The sequence below is a fragment of the Lupinus angustifolius genome, chromosome LG13 (genome assembly GCF_001865875.1).
Source record: "Lupinus angustifolius cultivar Tanjil chromosome LG13, LupAngTanjil_v1.0, whole genome shotgun sequence".
Classification (NCBI taxonomy): domain Eukaryota; kingdom Viridiplantae; phylum Streptophyta; class Magnoliopsida; order Fabales; family Fabaceae; genus Lupinus; species Lupinus angustifolius.
The window spans coordinates 10,103,202-10,124,020 of NC_032021.1; the positions used below are offsets into that span (position 1 = coordinate 10,103,202).

The following is a 20,819-nucleotide window of genomic DNA, read 5'->3' on the forward strand; positions in this document are numbered from 1 at the left end:
TATTCAAAGGTAATTAATAATTATGTAATAGGTAATTGCTTCGATACCATTATATCGGCATTAGAATTTATTCTAACAAAGCCGGGATGGGGCAAAGAAGGAATGACTTATTCACATGATTATTAAGAAAGTAAGTTGTAAGTGGAATATTCTTGAAACCATTATACCGGCGTTGAAATTTATTTCAACAAAGCCGAGATGGCGAACAAAGAATAAAACCGAGTTCTCTTACTTACAAAAGGAACATAACGAAAATGAGAGTATTAATCTTTCAACAAATTGGCACTACTGTCAGGACGATTTGTTGAGAGGAGAAAACTCCCAATAAAATACCGAGAAACCGGCTTTCAACACATGGCAACCCACAAGAACAGTTCATTCCTTTACCACAACCAGAGTTTCAAGATGGGCAGAAAGAACACATTAAAAAAGCAGTTGATGTTGTCCCAGAGGAACCGAGATCTTTATTTGGACAAAGGAAAGGTTTAAGCAAGGGAGAGAGAATGGAAAAGCCCACGGGGGTTAATGAGTTTCAATGTGGACAGACTGCTCTTTCAACTCCTACTTCACTTTCTAAATCTGTGAGTCCACCAGCTGAATTATCAACACCATCTAAAAATTTAATTAATGAAAAGGTGTCATCCAACGGTAAGATCTAACCCTAAACCCTTCTAAAAATATCTTGCATCTTTATCTTTTTTGTTATGCCTAATGTAAGATCTAACCAAGTGTATGGTCTAGATCATTTTGCATTTTCTGTTTTCTGCTTTATTAAGAAACCAGTGTTGATGAATGAAGAGTAAGAAGTTTTCCAGTAAAGATTTTCTTAGTCATTCTTTTACATTCTGCAAGAAATTAATCTCCCCTCTCAAACTACACTAGAATCTTCCTAACATAGCACACATAAATTTCAGCCTAAAATGACAATGGATAAGATTGCTAAGGGAAACGCACTTAAAACTTAACCTAAAATCAATCCAAGATCCAAAAACAATCCCTCGCAAAAATTGAAAATGGTCACATAGAAAGCAAAATAAATGTCTTACCTTGTCTCTTTAAGTGTGTCTCTAATTATTGGAGAGATTGATTAGGAAAAATGAGGAAGTGTGAAGGAAGAGAGCGAGTGAAATAAGAGACATTGGAATGAGGGAAATGAGAAAGTAGGAGGGAAGAGAGGTAACGAGGTTGTTCGAGTGATAAGGATGATATTTTGGGGAATTTCGCACTAAAATTGTGGGTAAGCTTTCTCGACTGGGGTTAAAATGAAAGCCATTAGTTATTGTTAGTTGGTTTGGCCCAATAACGAGACACCCAAACAAAATTTGTCTACTTACTATCAAGCATGCCCGATAGCATGGGCAATGTTGGACACCATACTTGGTCCGAATTATCTCAATAATGAAAAGCCCAAAAGACTAGCTCAATCTCAATTGTATCTAAATCGCTATATCTCAAGAAGGTACAAAGATCTCCACTTCACTGTGAATCCAGTAATCCAACCAACATTTTGGACTTCACACCTCAACAAAAGTCAAGCCCTTCAAGTGATCTCACAATAGCTTTCCAACACACTCTTCATCTAAATAAGGCAAGGGATACTTCATGTAAAAGTAAGTTCAAATTCTTTACTCTTTTTATGGTAATCCAAGGTATCCCTCACCTATAGATAGGTAGAGAACTAATCTTTTTTTGTTGTGTGACTACATCTCATACTAAGTGTCGTTTCCTAGAATTGTACATTTGACTTTTTGCTCTTTCTCGGGATCTAGCAAAGTCTTACACCATAGATCAATGTCTTGCTAGCTTATGTGTCAGAGTATATTTGCAAGTACCTACTTTGGAGCTAGACAAAGATAAGAGGAGCTCAGTCACACTGGAGAAGCACTAAGACCTCAAGCACTTTGTTTGGACAACCCCACAATATTATGTCACTTCATGTATCATAAAATATGATTGGTCAAAAATATTTAATAATTAAAATTTAACTTAAATATATATTTTTCAACCAATTACAACTTATTGAATGGTCTTAGCATATTTATCGGGGGATCACATCTTCTGTCTCACAGTATTGTATCACTTCATATGTCATGAGCTATAATTGATCAAAAAATATTTAATAATTAAAGTTTAACATAAATATATATTTTTCAACCAATCACAACTTATGACACATAAAGTGACACACAATATGAGACAAAAGATGTGCCCCAATTATAAGATACTATTACTTTCTAACACAGTTCCTCACTTACCATGTGCTTACAAGAATTTATTCACACTATAAAATGCCAATTCCTTAAATATCCGATAACTACGGTTTTGAGGAATGCTTGATGGAAAAACAACGCAAGCTTTTTAAGAAAAATGACTTTAGAGAAAAGAGCTAGGTATTTTGACACTTTTTAAAAGCCCTGATATGATAAGCCAACTAGAGTGAATAAATTCTTAGGTTGAGAAAACTTTGTTTCATTCTGTTTGTGCAGCATTGCTTTAAAAGTTAGTTAATCCTAGTAGAAAAAAATAGATTATCCAAAGTGGAGATTTTCCCAACATCCACTTAATCAAATACAAGACTTTTCGGAAGCGACACTTATTGATGGAGATATCCACACACTCCAAAATGGAATAGTTCCTTGTCCATTGAGTGAGGGGAACCCCTTGGTTATACCAAAAAAGAGATACAAGACTTTCCTCAAATCTAGAGTTTTCGGTGTACCAATGAGAATTTTGTAATCGACATAATTGATAGCATATCTTCCCATGTCAGCCATTTCAATGCCATGCTAGAAAAGGGGACAAAATATAACAATTTTTTCCAATTTTACAACCCACAAAGCAGTTTTATATGGCACTCAGGGCTCAAAACAGAGCACCTTTCTAAAATCTTAGTGTTTCCTGAGTACACTATGCTGGCATTCAGTGACACCAAGTGCAACATATAATCTTATAGAATCATTTGTTGGAAAGCATCTCCTCAATTTGACCATTTTGGTTATACAGATCCACAAGTTTCTTAGCATATGTTGGCATGTGCTTATCAGCTCTGCATATGCATTCACATTTCAACAATTTAAAAAAATTATACTTATATCAAAAGTAATGATGGCAATGAATTATCGTACATACCTTTCCTTTCCCCACATACGATTTACGTACAGATAGTTGCGAATGGTATGATAATCAAGCGAATAGCGTGCAAATTCAAGACCCTTTGGACCAATCTGTACATAAAAAAATGGCAAAAATATTATTATGTTGTGATATACATGTCTTATTTATCAATGGAAAACTTATCCGAGAATCTTTTACCAGGTTTAGTATAAAAGCCAGCAAGTTTCCTACGAATGTCGGGGCAGGCTGAGATGGACCTTTTCCTGGTGAAATCAGGAATTTTAAACAAATAAACAATCAACTTTTATATTTATGATCTTCAATTGTAATAAAAATAAATAGATGATAGATACTCCAAGATAAACAATATGTAAATTGTCATATTCTACAATGCACACAAATCTACAAAGACTAATTTCGTTAAAAGCAAATAACATCATACAGCATATGACCATAAAGTCAATAGTCATAAGTTCTAAACCTAGACTTATGTCGAGGGCCGAAAAATGAGTCAGTGAAACTCCAACAAAGAAAGACATCACATGATGAATGTTATGCATACCTAATTTAGCATTATCATCAGCCTTAACAGTCTCCATGACAAATGGTCGCCGGTTCCCCTGAATCAGAAAGCAAAAATCATACTCTTTTTCCATTCAAAAAATAAAAAATAAACAAAATGCTTGAATGGAACAGTGCTTAAAAATTACGGCACTAGTTGTTGGACGAATCTCTAGTAAGTTCTCGACAAGACTCAACATCTCTCTTCCCCGTTCATTCCTGTCATTTCAAGAGTAAAATGGGCACAAGAACAGTAACCCTTCAAGAGATGTATGTAATTCATATTTTTTTTGGCCAATACATATTGTATGACAACTAAAGAGCGTATATAGGCTAAAAGAAAACGTGCCAAAAAAAGAGACTTCGGCATCTTTAAAATGGTGTTACCTGACTGTAACATACTGTGGATGTTGTGTCATGCTGATTCCAGAATATTTAGGCACGCCCATGTATCCAACCACCAAGTCCTGAAAATTAATTTTCTACTGTCAAAATAAATCAAGAAAAATAGAGAGTTTCCTATCATGACAAAATGCCACAACCAATGTAAACATCAACCAGAATAAGTCTACCAAGGATATGGCAATGAACAAAGCTACTTCACATTTCACACTCAAGTACATGCTCACACGCACCGGAAACAGGAAGCAAATACCAGCTGAAGCGTGATATATTAACAAGACCAAATTAAACGAGAAACTTTAAAAAATTTAAACAATGTAAAGCGTGAAAATTTAATTCTTACAAGAATTAAAAAAAGAAAGTAAAAACCAACATAAGTTTTCATGTATGGATTGAATTAAAAAGAGGCATCTGGAAGAAAGAAAACAGGCATGTTTGTAAATTAATACAGAAGATCTTTTGTAAATATATTCTGCAATATAGTAAAAAGAAAGAAACATATCTAGACACAACATGTTACTCTAATCCATAAGCTGTCATAAGTTTAGATCTAATTTGGATGATAAAAATAGACACAACATAATACTCAATTGCTATCTCCAACTGCCAGTTTAGATCTAATTTGGATGATAAAATTGGCAATTTGGCATGTAAGCATGTGAAAACATAAAAGGTCTATGCACTATGCATAATTCCAGATTACCTTAGAGTAATTAACCAAAACCAAGTTGAGACAATATATTTGAATCAAGAAAAAGGTTGACATATTTGAACATCAGAGAAAGTGATTAAATTTCTGATAGTGAAAGAACTTAACACATGACCAAATACAAAACAATTAACATAGTCCTCCTAAATTCAATTGAAATGATATGCATGTTAAAAAGATAAGACAGTTAAGCAGATAAGGACTTACTGCTAAAGCATTTGTATAGTCAAAACAGCTGTAGGAGAAAAAGGAAAAAAAGAGATTTTAACAAATTAGTACAACATAAAATGAAAGAGAAAATAAGATATTGAAGTGAAACAAAAAAACACATGGTTCTCATGCATAAACTTTGAGCCATCACTTTGGACAAAGTTAAAGAAAAAATTACCTGTAGCAAGATGGGGCAATAACATCAACTAACTCATTTGCCGGTAGACAGAAATAAGGAACCTGTTGCAGTTGACAATTGTAATTGAATGAAGCTGCTCGCTTGTGAAAATCATGGGTAAACTAAAACAAAGCTAGCTATTTTACCTCTTCAATATGACCATCCAAATGCTTCAAGTGAACCTGTCAGAAAATTAGAGACAAATGAGTAAGAAAAAATAACTTTGACAATGCAGCAAGATGCTAATAGCTGTAGAGTCGCTTTATGTTTGTAAAGGGTTACACATTTGATTGGGATACATGTGATGCAACTAAAATAGGACAACCCATTACACAAGCCCCCACCAATATGGTGTATGGGGATGGTAAACTGGTGTAGCCTTACCCCCCATGAGCATAGAGCCGGTTTCTAAGAGCAGTTTCTATGACCGCCAATTCACATTGTAGCAACCATATTGTTGCACCAAGGACAACCCTATGACAAAAGTGATGCAACTAAACAATGTTTGCGGCATTATAAGTGACCAATTTAAATTTGTAAAAGGAGCTGATTAATAAGTACTAAAACTACCAATATCCTTGAGTGTACAGAACAGTAGCAAGTGTCTCACTTTGATAAGAAGCAAGATGTTTGGCATAGGAGTTGGAACATAAACCAGGATACATACACTGAATATTGAGGCCAACGAAGTTTTTTATGCATCTTTCAAAGTAGCATAATTGATGGTAACATAGTCATCTATCAAACTTATGAATAGATTGAATGTAGAGAAATTATTAAAAATAATTTAAGCTATTTGCAAGGAGAAAAGAGGCACCAGCAATAAGCATTAACATACATGAGTGAGAAACTTTTACCATCTCAATCACTATTCCAAATAAATCAGTTGGAGATTCCATAATAACAAAAACATTATTTATATTTCACTGGATGACGAAGCATGCAGTCGCCCATGCATGCAATAAGCTAAACCTGACAGGATTTTCTAGCACAAAACCTTGTAATCTTGCATAAACTCATAATGGAGAACTGTTTCCGGTGAATGACTCGCAGCGTTTAGAAACTTATCCAGTCCATCCCTAGTTCCGTTGTCCACTATGGAGTAAGCACAGTTGTGTTAGTCCAAATTCTTCAAGGCCTTCCGGTATGTTACACATATAAAATTCAACCTCGTCCATTAAGAATTATTGATAAAAAAGTCATAATTCAAAATCCTCAACAAATCATTTATAGTAAACACAAGACCTTTTGCATACCACAATTTGTGCCCAAAACGTAGAGCTTATCCAAATTCAAGTAGCGCTCCACAGATCTTAATGCTGCAATTGAAGAAATTATTCTGCATTATAACATTACAAGTCATAATGGAGAAAGTGATGGAAACTAGCAAAGAATATATATTTATAGAGTGATACCTTGCACCTGGCAACCTACACCACAGAAAAGAAGACGTTTGACGCCTGCAGCCTGTCATTAGTGAAAATTCAAACAGACATATTAAGAACATATAAGGTAGCTAATGAACAATACATTCAAGAAACCTTATGGCAGCTTAAATTAATGGAACCAAACAGAGTGATACTGTATGCACAAAACCAAGGATAGTTTACAGGACGTCTTCTATTATAATTTTATATTACTGAATGTCTTCTCTTACGACAGAAATTTTTGACTTGTAGGAGTTTATATAGATTAATCTTTCCTTTAATATGTGCAAGAAACTCTCAACATTAACAATTACTTTACAGATCTCTCACTCGTCTATGAGACAAAGAAATACTATAAACTGTCAGAAATATCAATTCCAAAGCAAATAATCAATTATTGAAGGATGAGCTGCTCTTAAGCAAAATACCAAATGAGTACATATTGAAGAAACAGATAAACCAACAAATGAGGACGTGTGATGGAACACCAGAAAATGGTTCTGGGTGATAGTATTAATATCAAGAAAAAAGCAGCTTAACAGCTCTCGCAGAAAAGGAAAATAATCTAACAGGGCCTGTGGCTCCTCGGAGATCATTATCTGCTAAAATTACAGGATAATAACTCAGATACCTTCACGTCACCATTGTCTCACCCTATAACCCGCAATACACAGACCCTCACCCCCAAACAAACTGCCAGCTACACATAATTAAGCCTGTCACTTGCGGTTAGTTACTCTCTGCCTCTCTTCTACTTTGTATAGACTAGTCATTCCTTAGGCTGTTTGAGCCTGAAGTCCAAGACCTGAGCCCTTGCTTGGTCCATTACCTTAGAACTATAACTAGGAGTTCTATCACTGCATCCCTCCGTGCCATCAAGGCTGAAATTTGGAAACTGTTCAGTGGTCTCTCAAGGGTATCCTCCACATACCTGTTCTTCCACTTCACTAACCATTGTCTAGTGGTCTCTCTTACCAGACTTTGTCACTTCTCTGCTAACTAAGGTAGAATCTAGTGCCACTGTTTCATCAAGGTCAACTTCCACCCCTGCAGGTAGGTTTGCCTCTGTTGAGTAACTCCCAGTAACCTTTTTAAGCTGTGATACATAGAACACCAGATGTGCCCTAGACTTAGTGGATAGCTGCAGCTTATAGGCCACCTCTCCATATTTTTGTAGGTTTTGAAAAGGGTAGAAAAATGTAGCTTCCAGCTTGGAATTAATTTGCTTGGCCACAGAGTGCTGTCATTAGGATGCAATTTAAGAAAAACCATTCTCCCACTAAAAACACTTCTGTCGTTCTCCTTTTGACTCCATATTTTTCTTCTTTTCTTGAGCCTCCATTAAATTAAACTTTAATTGTTTGAGAACTTCATCCCTCTCCATGAGCTCTCTACCCACCACCTCTTCCTTAGTTTCAACTGATACAAACCGCACCATAGTAGGAGGATTCCTTCAATAAATGAGTTAAAATGGAGTCCAACCAGTAGAAACATCATGACACATGGTGTTACACCACAAATCAGGCCAAGGGATCTGGTGCGACAAATTCTTAGGTTGTTCAGAAGCAAAACATCTCAGGTATGTCCCAAAACACCTACTGATTACTTCAGTATGTTCATCTGTTTCCGATGGTATGAAGAGCTCACCTTCAGTGTTGTCCCCTGTAACATGAATATTTTTCTGAAAGAGACTGATAAACAGTGGATCCCTATAATTTGTAATTGATTGAGGGGTATCATGTAAGTGAACCACCTCTTCAGCAATAACTTCAACTGTGCTCCGTTCTGGACAGGGAGTTTTCAATAGGATAAAGTGGGCTATGTTTAGGCAACCTGTCTACTACCACCACGACTACTTCAAACCCTTCACACTTGGAAATATCCTCTTAAACCATAGATGGGATGGGTAGAGGCTGCAATCACCCTCAGCGTGATGAAGCTCAACATTTTTGTCTTTGGCAAACATCACAAGACTGCATAAATTCTTGTATTCTTTTCTTCTTTCCAAACCCCATAGAAATTTCCAGTGTTCTGCCAATAAGTCCTCATATACCTCAAATGTTCACCCACAGGAGGCGCGTGAAACTCTCTCAATAGTAAGGGAATACATGCAAAAGTAGCAGAAATCACTGACCATCCCATATACAACAAGTGTCCTTGATTAAAAGTATAACCAGCCGAGACTCAGGATGTTGCTGCAAGTGCGAAATAATATTCTAGTGCAGTATCTTTATAAGCCTTCACTCCCTTGCATCCAAATGTCTTTCCAAACAGTGGCTGAGGGGATGAAATTTTTCCCCACACCTCTGGTATTTGCAGCAGGTACCCATCTCTCCCCTTCGTGCCCTTCTGAGCGGAGCTATGGTAGGAGTAGCAACTTTGTTCAACGAAATCATTTGTTGACGAGTTTTACAATTTGACCGGGTCTTACCCAATTACCTGAAATCTTGGGCTGAACCATTGGGACAGAAGCTCCCTATGGTTGGAGCATCCTTTGTACGAGTTGTTGGAAAACCAAACTGATAAACACTGGTATCTATGTAGAAGAATTAGAACAGAAATGAAAGAAATGCCCCTAACCCACAATCAATTGGATTTGTGGTAGGGTTCTAAAGATTTTATTGAGAGAAGAAGAGAATTACAAGATAGTATGAGTGATGTTACAAGATTGAGGATCCCACGATTCCTCCCCTAAACTGATTCCTCAATCAGTTACTCAAAATCAATCCCCCTCCCTTCTTAGGCTTAGCTTCTATTTATAGCCCTCTAACCAACTTAAACTACCAAGGGAGAGGAGGGAAAGTTTGTTATTTAACAACCAAACTTTCCTCTTTCCCCTTTTATACACATGTTTTAATTCGGGCTTGTTATTGGCCTTATCACTACCCTCCCCTAAACTTTTTAACTTGTCCTCAAGTTGGAAGTTTGGAAAATTTGCTTGTAAACTGGCTGCTGTCTCCCAAGTGTTGTCATGCTCAGGGAGGTTCTGCCATTTGACTAAGACTTCAGGCTTCCCCGGCTCAACCTCCCTGCAATTTGTGATGTCCTCTGGACTCACTTCTAGGACCAACTCCTCATTTAGCATTGGTGGCAATGGTTGGGGCTGCTGATGGGGCTTAAGGGCCTTCTTCAACAGTGAAACATTGAAAACTGGATGAACTTTAGATTCAGTAGGTAGATCCAACTTATAAGCCACAACACCTACCTTCTGAATAACTTGATAAGGACCATAGTATCTAGGAGCTAATTTAGCAAATGGCCTAGTGGCAAGGGACTTCAGTTTATATGGCTGGAGCTTGAGGAATACCCAATCTCCTATCTCAAATTTCACTGTCCTTCTATGCTTATCAGCTACTTGCTTCATCAAGTTCTGTGCCTTAGCCAAATTAGTCTTCAATTCTTCTAGTATTCCATCCCTTTCAGTGAACAACTGATTAACCTCTTCCACTCTAAAAGGCATAGTGTCTGATCTAATTAGCACAGGGGTTTCCCTCCCATACAAGGCCTTGAAAGGGGTCATTCCAGCTGATTGGTTGTAGTTTGAGTTGAACCAGAATTCTGCCCAATGCAACCACTCCACCCATTGCTTAGGCTTGGGGCCCACAAAACACCTCAAGTAAGTCTCCAAGCACCTATTAGTAACCTCAGTCTGCCCATCCGTCTGAGGATGATAAGAAGTGCTCAACTTCAACTGTGTGCCAGCCATTTTAAACAATTCTCTCCAAAAATGACTTAAAAACATAAGGTCCCTGTCTGAGACTATAGAAGTAGGAAAACCATGCAACTTAACTACTCCCTTTAAGAACACAGTAGCTACATCCTTGGCTGAGTAGGGATGTCCTAATGCGAAAAAGTGGGCATACTTAGTGAGTCTGTCCACTACTACAAAGATAGTATCCTTACCTCTAGCTCTAGGAAGACCCCCTATAAAATCCATGGAAATGTCCATCCATACCTGTTGAGGGATAGGAAGAGGTTGCAACAATCCTACAGGAGCTAGGGTTGAATATTTGCTCCTCTGGCAGGTATCACACTCTTCTATGAAGGTCTTGATATAAGTCCTCATCCCCTCCCAAAAGAAGAAGCTTGCAATTCTTTTGTAAGTCTTTTGATATCCTGAGTGCCCCCTGCAGGTGTCTCATGGCATTCAGATAGGATCATTGGAATTCAATTGGACCTCCTAGACAAAACCAGCCTTCCTTTGTAGTACAATACCCCCCCTCTTTAGCTCAAAACCTGGATGGGAGTTAGAAGAAACCACTAAATCCTGCATCACATTTCTCCATTTAGGATCCAACTGTAGTTCCTGGATCCACAATTCCACCTCTTCATTAGTGATCATAGAAATGGCAGCATACATTAGTTTTCTAGACAGTGCATCAGCAACAGAGTTTTCACTACCTGGTTTATACTGTATCTCAAAATCCAGACCCACCAACTTAACTGCCCATTTAAACTGATCATCAGAAAACAGCCTCTGTTCTATTAGAAACTTCAAACTCCTCTGGTCAGTTCTGATAATGAAATGTCTGCCCATAAGATAGTGTCTCCATTTCTGTATAGCTTGAACCAAGGCCATTAATTCCCTCTCATACACAGACTTTTGTTGGGCCTTAAGAGAGAGCCCCTTGCTCCAGAAGGCTAGGAGTCCTCCACCCTGCATCAACACAGCCCCTAATCCCTTGCTGGAAGCATCAGTTTCCACAACAAAATCCTTATTGAAATCAGGAACAGCCAACATGGGTAACTCAGTCATAGCCCCTTTCAACTTCTCAAAGGCAGCATTGGCTTCCTCAAACCAACAAAATGCATCTTTTTTAAGCAAATCAGTGAGTGGTCTAGCTATTCTACCATAACCTTTCACAAACTTCCTGTAGTACCTTGTAAGTCCCAAGAATCCTCTTAGTCCCTTGATATTGGTAGGAATAGGCCAAGATTTCATGTCCTCTACCTTAGAAAGATCAGCAGATACCCCCCCCCCTTTCAGAGATTACATGCCCTAGGTACTCAATGTTGGACTGACCAAAACTACACTTCTTTGGATTAGCTTTGAGGGAATTCTGCATTAGTATGTCTAGGATTAATCCTAGATGTTGGCAATGGGAGGCTACATCAGGGTTGTACACCAAAATATCATCAAAGAACACTAGGGTAAACTTTCTGAGTTATGGCTTCAATAGTTCATTCATGAGGGATTGGAAGGTAGATGGGGCATTGGTTAGCCCAAAGGGCATAACCAAAAACTCATAATGGCCCTCATGAGTTCTAAAAGCTGTCTTTTCTACATCCTCTGGCCTCATCCTAATCTGGTGATATCCAAATTTCAAATCCAATTTAGAGAACACCCTGGCCCCTCCCAATTCATCCAGTAATTCCTCAATCAAAGGTATGGGGAACTTATTGGGAATGATTATCTTGTTAAGGGCCCTGTAATCTACACAAAACCTCCAACCTCCATCCTTCTTTTTAACTAGGATTATAGGGCTAGAATAAGGACTTATACTAGGCCTAATAACCCCAGCTTCCAGCATCTCAGCTACCAACCTCTCCACTTCTGATTTCTGGTAGTCGGGGCACCTATATGGTCTTAGATGAGGGATCTCTGCTCCTTCCTTCAAATGAATGGCATGATCTTGCCTTCTAGTATGAGAACGGCACTGAATATCCTCTGAATATCCTGGAAAACTGATTGAAATTGTTGTAATACTTCCTCTAATTCTGTTGGTAACCTCCTCTGTGACCTAGCTGGTGTGGACACATCACACTGCAACAATAATCCCTCCCCCTCCTCCATTAGAACTTGCATAAAAGACCCCATTGATAGCTCAGCCTTAGTTAGGGTAGGATCCCCAACTATAGTGATGTTTGTTCCCCCTTTTTTTACAGATAGTTTCATTCTACCAAAATCAACCCTTACCTCCCCTAGGCTAGCTAACTATTCCAAGCCTAAGACCATGTCCAACCCTCTTAATTCAAGCAGATTAAAATCTTGAATTACCTCAAGTTTCTGCATGAAAAGTCTGAGCTGGGAACACTTGCCCTGGCACTATATGTGATGTCCATCCCCTAGTTCCACCACATAAGTTATGGTTCCCTCCACCTTAAGTTGTAAGTCATCCACCAAGTCCCTTGAGATGAAATTGTGGGAAGTTCCACAGTCTGTCATAACAACTACTGGTTTTTCTCTCAAGGTTCCTCCTATCTTCCATGATCTTGAAGAAGTAAGCCCCTTCATTGAATACAAGGACAAATGTAATAAATTGAAGGCTTGCACCTCTATTCCTGCTTCATCCCCCTCTTCAACTTCTTCTTCAGCTTCGTCCTCATCAGCCATAAGAAGCATATGCAACTGCTTATTTCTGCACCTATGATCTCTGGAAAAGGGCTCACCACACCTAAAGCAAAGTCCCTTCTCCCTCTTCTCCTTCATCTCAGCACTAGTCAATCTTCTATAGTCACCACAAATCTTAGAACTACCCATGTCATGATTGTTCTTGAGGGGTGCAGCCACATTCCTTATAGAGGAACCTTCCTTCCTATAGCTATTAGTAGCAGAGGGCTCTAGTGTGACCACCTTACTATAGGAACTAGTTCTGGTTGAGCCAAAAGACCTTGAATACCCAGATTGAGTCCTTTTGTTCACCACTATGTTCCTGTGCTCAATCAAAATGGCTTTCTGAATTAACTCTGATAGAGTCTTTAACTCATACAACCTTACTTCCACCCGTATCTCTTCCTTGAGTCCATTCAAGAATACCCCCCTAACAAAGTCCTGATTGATTCCTCTTAAGGCCCCTGCAAATTTTTCAAACTCCTCTACATATGCTTCTTACTTTAGAGATAGGAGTAATTCAAAGGGGTTTTGAGCATGGTTGGCTGGAATCTTCTTACTACAGCCAATTTGAAACTCTCCCAAGTAGGGTAGAGATTACAACCTTCCCACCATTGATACCAACTAAGGGCTTTCCCCTCCAAGGCCACCATCGTAGCTCTCATTTTTTCAGTTTCATAAATAGAACGTAGAGAGAAATACCTTTCAAGCTTCTGCACCCAACCATATGCATCCTCTCCCATGAAGATAGGTATCTCCAATTTCCTCCACCTATCATGACCAGGACCTCGATTGTGGCTATCCACCTCTTCTTCGTTTTCATTGCCCTCCCCAAACGAATGCTCCTCTGCAGTAACTCCCAATTTTGTTGCTATGGCAATCATCAAATCTTCAAGTTTCTTGGTGTGCGCCTCATTTAGTTCCATCCTCATGCGTATCTCTTCTCTTTCTTGGTGCAATTCCTCCTTCTCTTGCGTTCCACTATCATTCTCCTTGGTCATACTTCGAGTAGAAACCATACGATGAAACCCAAACGCAACATTGGTGGTTACGATCCAAAGGCACCAAAATGGTGCTCTGATACTAGTGATAAACACTGGTATCTATGTAAGAAGAATTAGAACAGAAATGAAAGAAATGCCCCTAACCCACATCAATTGGATTTGTGGTAGGGTTCTAAAGATTTTATTGAGAGAAGAAGAGAATTACAAGATAGTATGAGTGAAGTTACAAGATTGAGGATCCCACGATTCCTCCCCTAAACTGATTCCTCAATCAGTTACTCAAAATCAATCCCCCTCCCTTCTTAGGCTTAGCTTCTATTTATAGCCCTCTAACCAACTTAACTACCAAGGGAGAGGAGGGAAAGTTTGTTATTTAACAACCAAACTTTCCTCTTTCCCCTTTTATACACATGTTTTAATTCAGGCTTCTTATTGGCCTTATCACAAACGGACTATTTAAGCAAGCTTGACGACAGAAACTCGGTATTGGGAAGAAGTTCAACTTCAATATGTGTGCAGTCTTCATCGCAGCATGACTGCATGAGTGGGGGTTGCAGTCATCCTTACCCTCTGGTTGTGAACCTGCCATAAAATACCCGAGGTATTGGTATTCTAGTAGTTAGGGTACCTCAAACAAGATGAGCTCAAACTCTTCGACGTACATAGTCAAACTCCCATTTTGCTTAAGTCTTATTGTTGAAATATAGGAGAATCACTTTATTATAAGAAAAATATGCTCCTCTTATTATTTTGGTTTCATAGTATCAATCAGGAGATTTTGTACAAGTTTACTTATTTACTTAACTAGGTCATTCTTAGCCTATAAATTTTAGTCACTCATTATAGTTGTAGTTTTGTTCAAGCAATAAGATCATTATTCGTCTACTTTCAAGTTGGTATCAAAGCACCCAATTCTAGGGCTTTGCTTCCGCACCTTAAAAAAACCTAGTCATTCTTATTACAGCCTTTTTTCCATTGTGCCCTTGCCTTGCCCATGATACAACTTGTCTTTTGAACCCTTAGTTACCATACAAACATTGTTGTATGTTCGCTTTTTATGTTCAAGTTCACTATGTCTGAATAGAAACTTGTTTCTATCCCACCCTTGACCTACAATGGTCTTCCAATATTGTAAGGGTCATATGGACTAGATGAGCACAACTACCTATAGTAGGCCCACTTGTCCATACTACTCTCAGAGGACGTAAGAGGATTAATCATATTGAAGTAAAGGCCTCCGCTGAGACTGGCCCACAATATGAACATGGGCTGATGAGGACTCTCATTACGACATGGTTTTCATATTCTATGACTCTCAAGATTAGCCGAAATTATATGTTTTTTCCTACTGCTCGGGATATTTGGAATAATTTGGCCGACAAATATTCTTTGAAACAGGACCTCTCGACGTGTTATGAATTGAAAAATAAAACTTTCAATTCTAAGCAGGCAAACCTCCTTCATAACAGAATATTAAGGGATCCTTAATGGTCTCTGGATCGAATTGGATCAATATCAAAATTTGAAGATGAAGTGTGATGAAGACTCTACAACACAGATAACTTGTGTAAACCTGCAATACACATATTGAACAAGGACCTTATGTCCTGAACCAATCACAATAAAGCAAAAATAGAAAAAATAATGAATGTTTAATTTTTTAACTGACATGGCATATTTTGATTGGTACGAGACATGCTTAGGGACAACAGATCTTTGTCCTACTCATACCTACTCCCAAACGACCAGCAAGCTACATATAAGTAAACCTAACAGCTAGTGGTTAGTTACTCCCACCTCTATCCTATTCCTTGTTGTGTAGACTAGCGATTCCTTGGGCTGTTTGGGCCTATGGTCCAGCACCTACCCCTAGCCTAGTCCATTATTCTAGGCACTAGAACTAGGAGTTCTATCAGCATGAATTACAAAATGTTAAATTAAATTTAATGATCATAAAACAAATGAGTGGGTTCAATTCTCTCAATGCAAAGAAAAGTGCTCACATTACAAGCATACCAATGATGCTAAATGTGACATTTTATTGCCACAACTTAACCAGAATGCCAACAAACTTATAATCTTGTGGAGAAGATCTTCAATATTCTCAAAATGAGCAAAAAAAATTGTTCATCTACATCTCCCAAATTTACTTTTTTAAGAACAACCCAAAAACGAGAGTACAGAAGAAACTACAGATAAGTCAAAATATTTTTGGTTTCTTCCCTTATGTTGCTTTACATTATATCATGATTCATACTTCAAGCAAGGTGTTGGTCTAGTGGTGTAAGATTCTGCTAGATCCCCATAAAGACCAAAAGGTCATGGGTTTGATTCCTAGAAGTTACACTTGTTGGGAGTAGTCACGAACCCTGAAAGGGATTAGTTCCTTACCTAAAAGGTAAGAGATACCTTTGGTAATACCAAAAAATTGATTTATACTTCAAACATTAGTACAGGACTCCCATGCATTTAGAAACATTGATCTGTTTGAATGGAATTTTTTTATAATCCTTTTCAAATATATAGATAGTTCCATATGCATAAAGAATTTGTAGCTACATCAGAAAAATTTAAATAGGAGTTATTCTAGATAATGATAAATTCTTAAGAGAGAGAGAGAGAGAGAGATTTTGAACACCTCAACAAGAGCAAGGGTATCAAGGTTGGGTGACAATGTTGGCTTAACACCTTTAGCAGCCAACACTTCCTCTGGTGTCCTGCATGAAATTTACAGAAAAATAAAGGGAGTAATTTTAATGGGAAAATGGAACTAATATAGTGAGAGAAAATTAGCTTAGATTGATTTCAAATTTTACAAGATATAAACCTTGCTAGAACGGGCCTTGGAGCCAATCTGTCATCCGGATCACTATGATATACAAAAATACATTGAAGACAGAAAAGTCAGTTCAAACAAAGACATTAGCGTGTGTGCATTCTATAACTTTAAGTTCTTCCCAATACCTTTGTACACAAACGACAGCTTCAACCATGCCTGATTTAAGCATTTCTATAGCAATAGTTGTTACTATCCCAGTCCATTGAGCTCCTACCAGTGGAATGAATTTGATCAATAAAACTACAAGCAGAAACCTGAGCTAATATCACTTGCAAGTAATTAAAAAAATTCAAAGACCCTGAACAATAATTTGAAAGAATCTATAAGTAAAATAGATGTAGCGGCATAAATGTTTTCCATTTTCAACTCATAAAAATACCTTCCACAGGGTTAATTTTCCGAGCATATAACAGTTCCTCATGGACCCCTAAGTAGGTCTCATCCAAGGTATCAGTTTTCCTCCCTCTACCATGAACAACGGGTTCCAATCTCTGGAAGGGGAAACATTATGGAGCAAGGAGCAACTTTAGATTGTCAAAATGCTGTCCAAAGCTAATGCTCTGGATGCACTTATACAAGAATGAAATTTGCAGACAGCATGAAAACATGCTAATCAAAGTATTTACTCGTGCAATGTTTAACTTAAACAGAAAAATTTGAAGTTCGATGTTGAAACAAAAAGTGATAAAAAAATGAATAACTGTTGTTGTGCATTGAAAATTCAATTTGAATTTTGAAATAATTTCTAAGATTCATGCAACAGAGTGTGACCGCATGCAATGATCCGAGTAATTATTCACCAGAAGTCAAATATGGAAAATTAAATGCAGCATATTTCTGCATCAACATGTGAACCAAGTAGAGATAAGAGTGGCTCAGTAAATAATTGTTTCCACTCGAATCAAATGTGATGTGACAAGTAACACAACTTAGGCCCAAAGACTTCATCTTGTTGTCAACTAACAAGTAGGTTTTAAAAACTTGAAGCTTATGCCTACGTCGTGCATTTACATAACAAGGTAAGAAAGTATTGACTTACTTCAATCCTAGACATTCCATCTCCTAAGAAAGCACATGCATTCTTGACATGGGCAATATAATATGTGTCACACAACCCGCAGCGACTGCCCCAAAGGAAGAAAAAAAACTAAGCCAAATGGTGACACAACAGGAAATGAAATAGATATTTAAGAAAGAAAACGTGGGGGGAAATTACATGATTTAATAACATTTGGCATCTCTCTTGATTAAGAAACTACATCTATCTCGCTTCAAATTTGTGTCATCCTTAAACTCAATTAACCCTTAAAGGCTTATAGTCATTAAATATACTCCACTCGAGGTTTATTGTTACAATTACCTTCCCCATAACATAAACTACAAGAAAGGTGGGTGTTTGTTCTAATACAAAATGATTTCAGATATAATTTAGTTAAACCAGTGATTCAAATTGTAGACCGCATCACGTGATACAGCCACAATATTGCGGTTGCAGTGTGACACTGAATCACAATGATGCAGCCGTATCGAGCCACAACGAGACTGCATTTGAGTCGCATCGAATTCAAAAATATTTTTTTAATCACAAAATTATTCATATCGCAATCACAATAACTACAACTATGATCGCATCTGCAATTTAAACTATGATGATTTCAATGTAATTACTAGGGGTGACCTCCAAGTGCCATGGTCACCCCCAAGTTAGTTGTTTCAGTTAATGGTTTATACAATACTTATCCTTTTATGTGTGTTAATGATGTATTTCTTGAGAGATAGAATGTTTATTGTTTCTCTTGTGTCAGTTTGTGGCCATCCTGGTGTCTAAGTTTGAGCTCCAACACAGGTAATATCTCCATATAATTTACAACAACAAAAATACATATTGAAAAGCTGCCACTCGAGAATGCCTATTCCCAGCCTCTACTTAATTAACCATCAATATTTTAGTTTTTATTTTAATAAAATAATAAATATCTATTTTGGACTGTACTAGTTTGGGACACTTTTTTTAAAGTAAGAATGTGAACAGCTACTAACCTGCAATGATCTTTTGCCGGGTAAGTGCCACCTGGAGGGATAGGCCTAGACCTGTTCCTCCAGTCCTCTCTCAAAGTAGCATCTGCTTATAACAAAAAAATCAAAAGATGGGTAAGAAGAAGAGGAAGAAGGAATTAAGAAAAGGATAGAAAAAGCATGCATGCAGAAAGAGCAGAACCTTTGGATAAAGAAGAACGAATGGTGAGTGAGAAGGGGAGTTTTGCAACGGAGGACAACATAACTGAGAGAAATGTTCAAAGAAAATAATGTGTTTGGTGAACACTGCAGTTGATGATGGATAAGTGAGAGGTGGCTCTTCTATGCACCACCACAAATTATGTGGACTCAAATGCCACGTGTTTTTTAACCATAAATAAATGTTAACTGGACCCACTTACTTCGTGACCGATATCCTCTTATTAATTGGAGAGTCCACTATTAGATGAGATTATGATAATGTCAAAATTTATATTTTATTATACAAGAAAAAATATTTCTCATGATAAGTGTCAATTTCTCCTTTATGTTTTCCTTCCAAAACATATCCACATTTTTTATTATAGACTTTCACACATTATATCATCTGATTTTTTCTTTAGTTTATGTTCCCTTCTTTTTCAATGCATCTCATTGATCTCACCATATTGAAACATTTGTTACTTCTACTTGTTAGCTCGTGAGGGAATCTCACCCAACCTTCTCATGTGCAATACAACTCATTTCTCATGATCTTATTAATTTCTTTTTAAAATACATGGGACTGAAGTCATTTTTCCAACACAAACATATTAAACCTTTCATTTTCTAGAGTTTCTTATTTAAAAATTTATTAATTTTTTCTTAAAATACATGTGAATTAATTTTTTTATTTAACTTATGTAATTAAGTAGGTTTTAATTATGTGAATACACAAGTAACATGTATATATCAATGGATGTTGGTTCAAGTGATACATGATTGATTCTCCTTAAGCAAAGTCTCGAGTTCAAGTATATATGTTGGGAGAGTTAGGCCCACATACTTGTGGATGTTCCCAACTCGGACAGGATTGCCTTCAGTGCGAGAATACATGTGGGAAACCAAAAAAAAATAATACATATATTCTTAACTATGTGAATGTATGAGTTAACATATATGTTCTTAACCATGTGAATGCATGAGTTAACATATGTGTTCTTAATCATGTGACTAACATACTAGTAATTTAAAAAAAAAGTTCATCTTAGAAGTTGAACTCCTTCTTTTTCTACTTGCTGGTGAGATTTACGTTTTGTTTGGCTTTTTTTCTCAGATAAAAGTTTCTTATTAAGGACAAGTTAGAAAATAGAGCTTTAGAAAGTAAAGAAGTTAAAAGTTGATTAATAATTTATGTTTTGTTTGAGTGTAGTTTTCTAGTTTCTGAAGTTCAATTTAAAATTAAATGAATATAATCAAGGCTTAAAGTATTTCCTTCATTTTGATTAGTTTCTTGACAAATATCATTCCTAACAATTGCAGTTGTTATTTGTAATGCATATAAAAAAGATAGATATGGGATTATCTACCCAAAAAAGTTTGTCCTTATTTTTTAGCTAATCAAATTTCACAAAATAATAAAAAATATTAATTTTTAGTTTTATGGATTTTATTTTGTAATAAAATAAATTCTTCTAATTAAGTATAGATACAAAATAGAATATGAATAAGAATATGTGATCCACATACTAATTATCATGCCTCACGATATAACCATCAAATTGTTGAAACATTACCTATGAAGTACTTTGGTGAATGATTTCTTAAATGTGTCCTAAGTGTGTCAAGAGCAAATATTCGCAATTAATGATGATGATGAAGCAGAGACAAAAAAGCAGTGACAGTGTGAAGAAAAAGCACAGATTAGGGATGAACATCAGTCGGGTTGGGACACGTAAGACTTATCCTTTACCCAGTTTTAAATGTTGATTAGGACATTTTGTTAACACGGATCAGCTTTAGACTTGAAGCTAACTCGACGTAAATATT

General features: G+C 37.0%; 1 protein-coding gene across 1 annotated transcript; it reads right to left on the minus strand.

Moving 5' to 3' along the window:
- LOC109325668 (7-hydroxymethyl chlorophyll a reductase, chloroplastic) lies at positions 2,691–19,125 on the minus strand. Its single transcript, XM_019558163.1, has 19 exons — positions 18,994–19,125; positions 18,816–18,897; positions 17,815–17,899; positions 17,155–17,266; positions 16,901–16,985; positions 16,764–16,805; positions 16,575–16,653; positions 6,590–6,641; positions 6,431–6,493; positions 6,172–6,269; positions 5,321–5,356; positions 5,175–5,236; positions 4,994–5,021; positions 4,063–4,142; positions 3,825–3,894; positions 3,677–3,734; positions 3,313–3,377; positions 3,130–3,224; positions 2,691–3,046 (listed from the first exon to the last, which is right to left on the minus strand). Exons 1-19 carry the CDS (start codon positions 19,052–19,054, stop codon positions 2,956–2,958), a joined length of 1,344 nt encoding a protein of 447 aa, XP_019413708.1. The 5' UTR covers positions 19,055–19,125; the 3' UTR covers positions 2,691–2,955.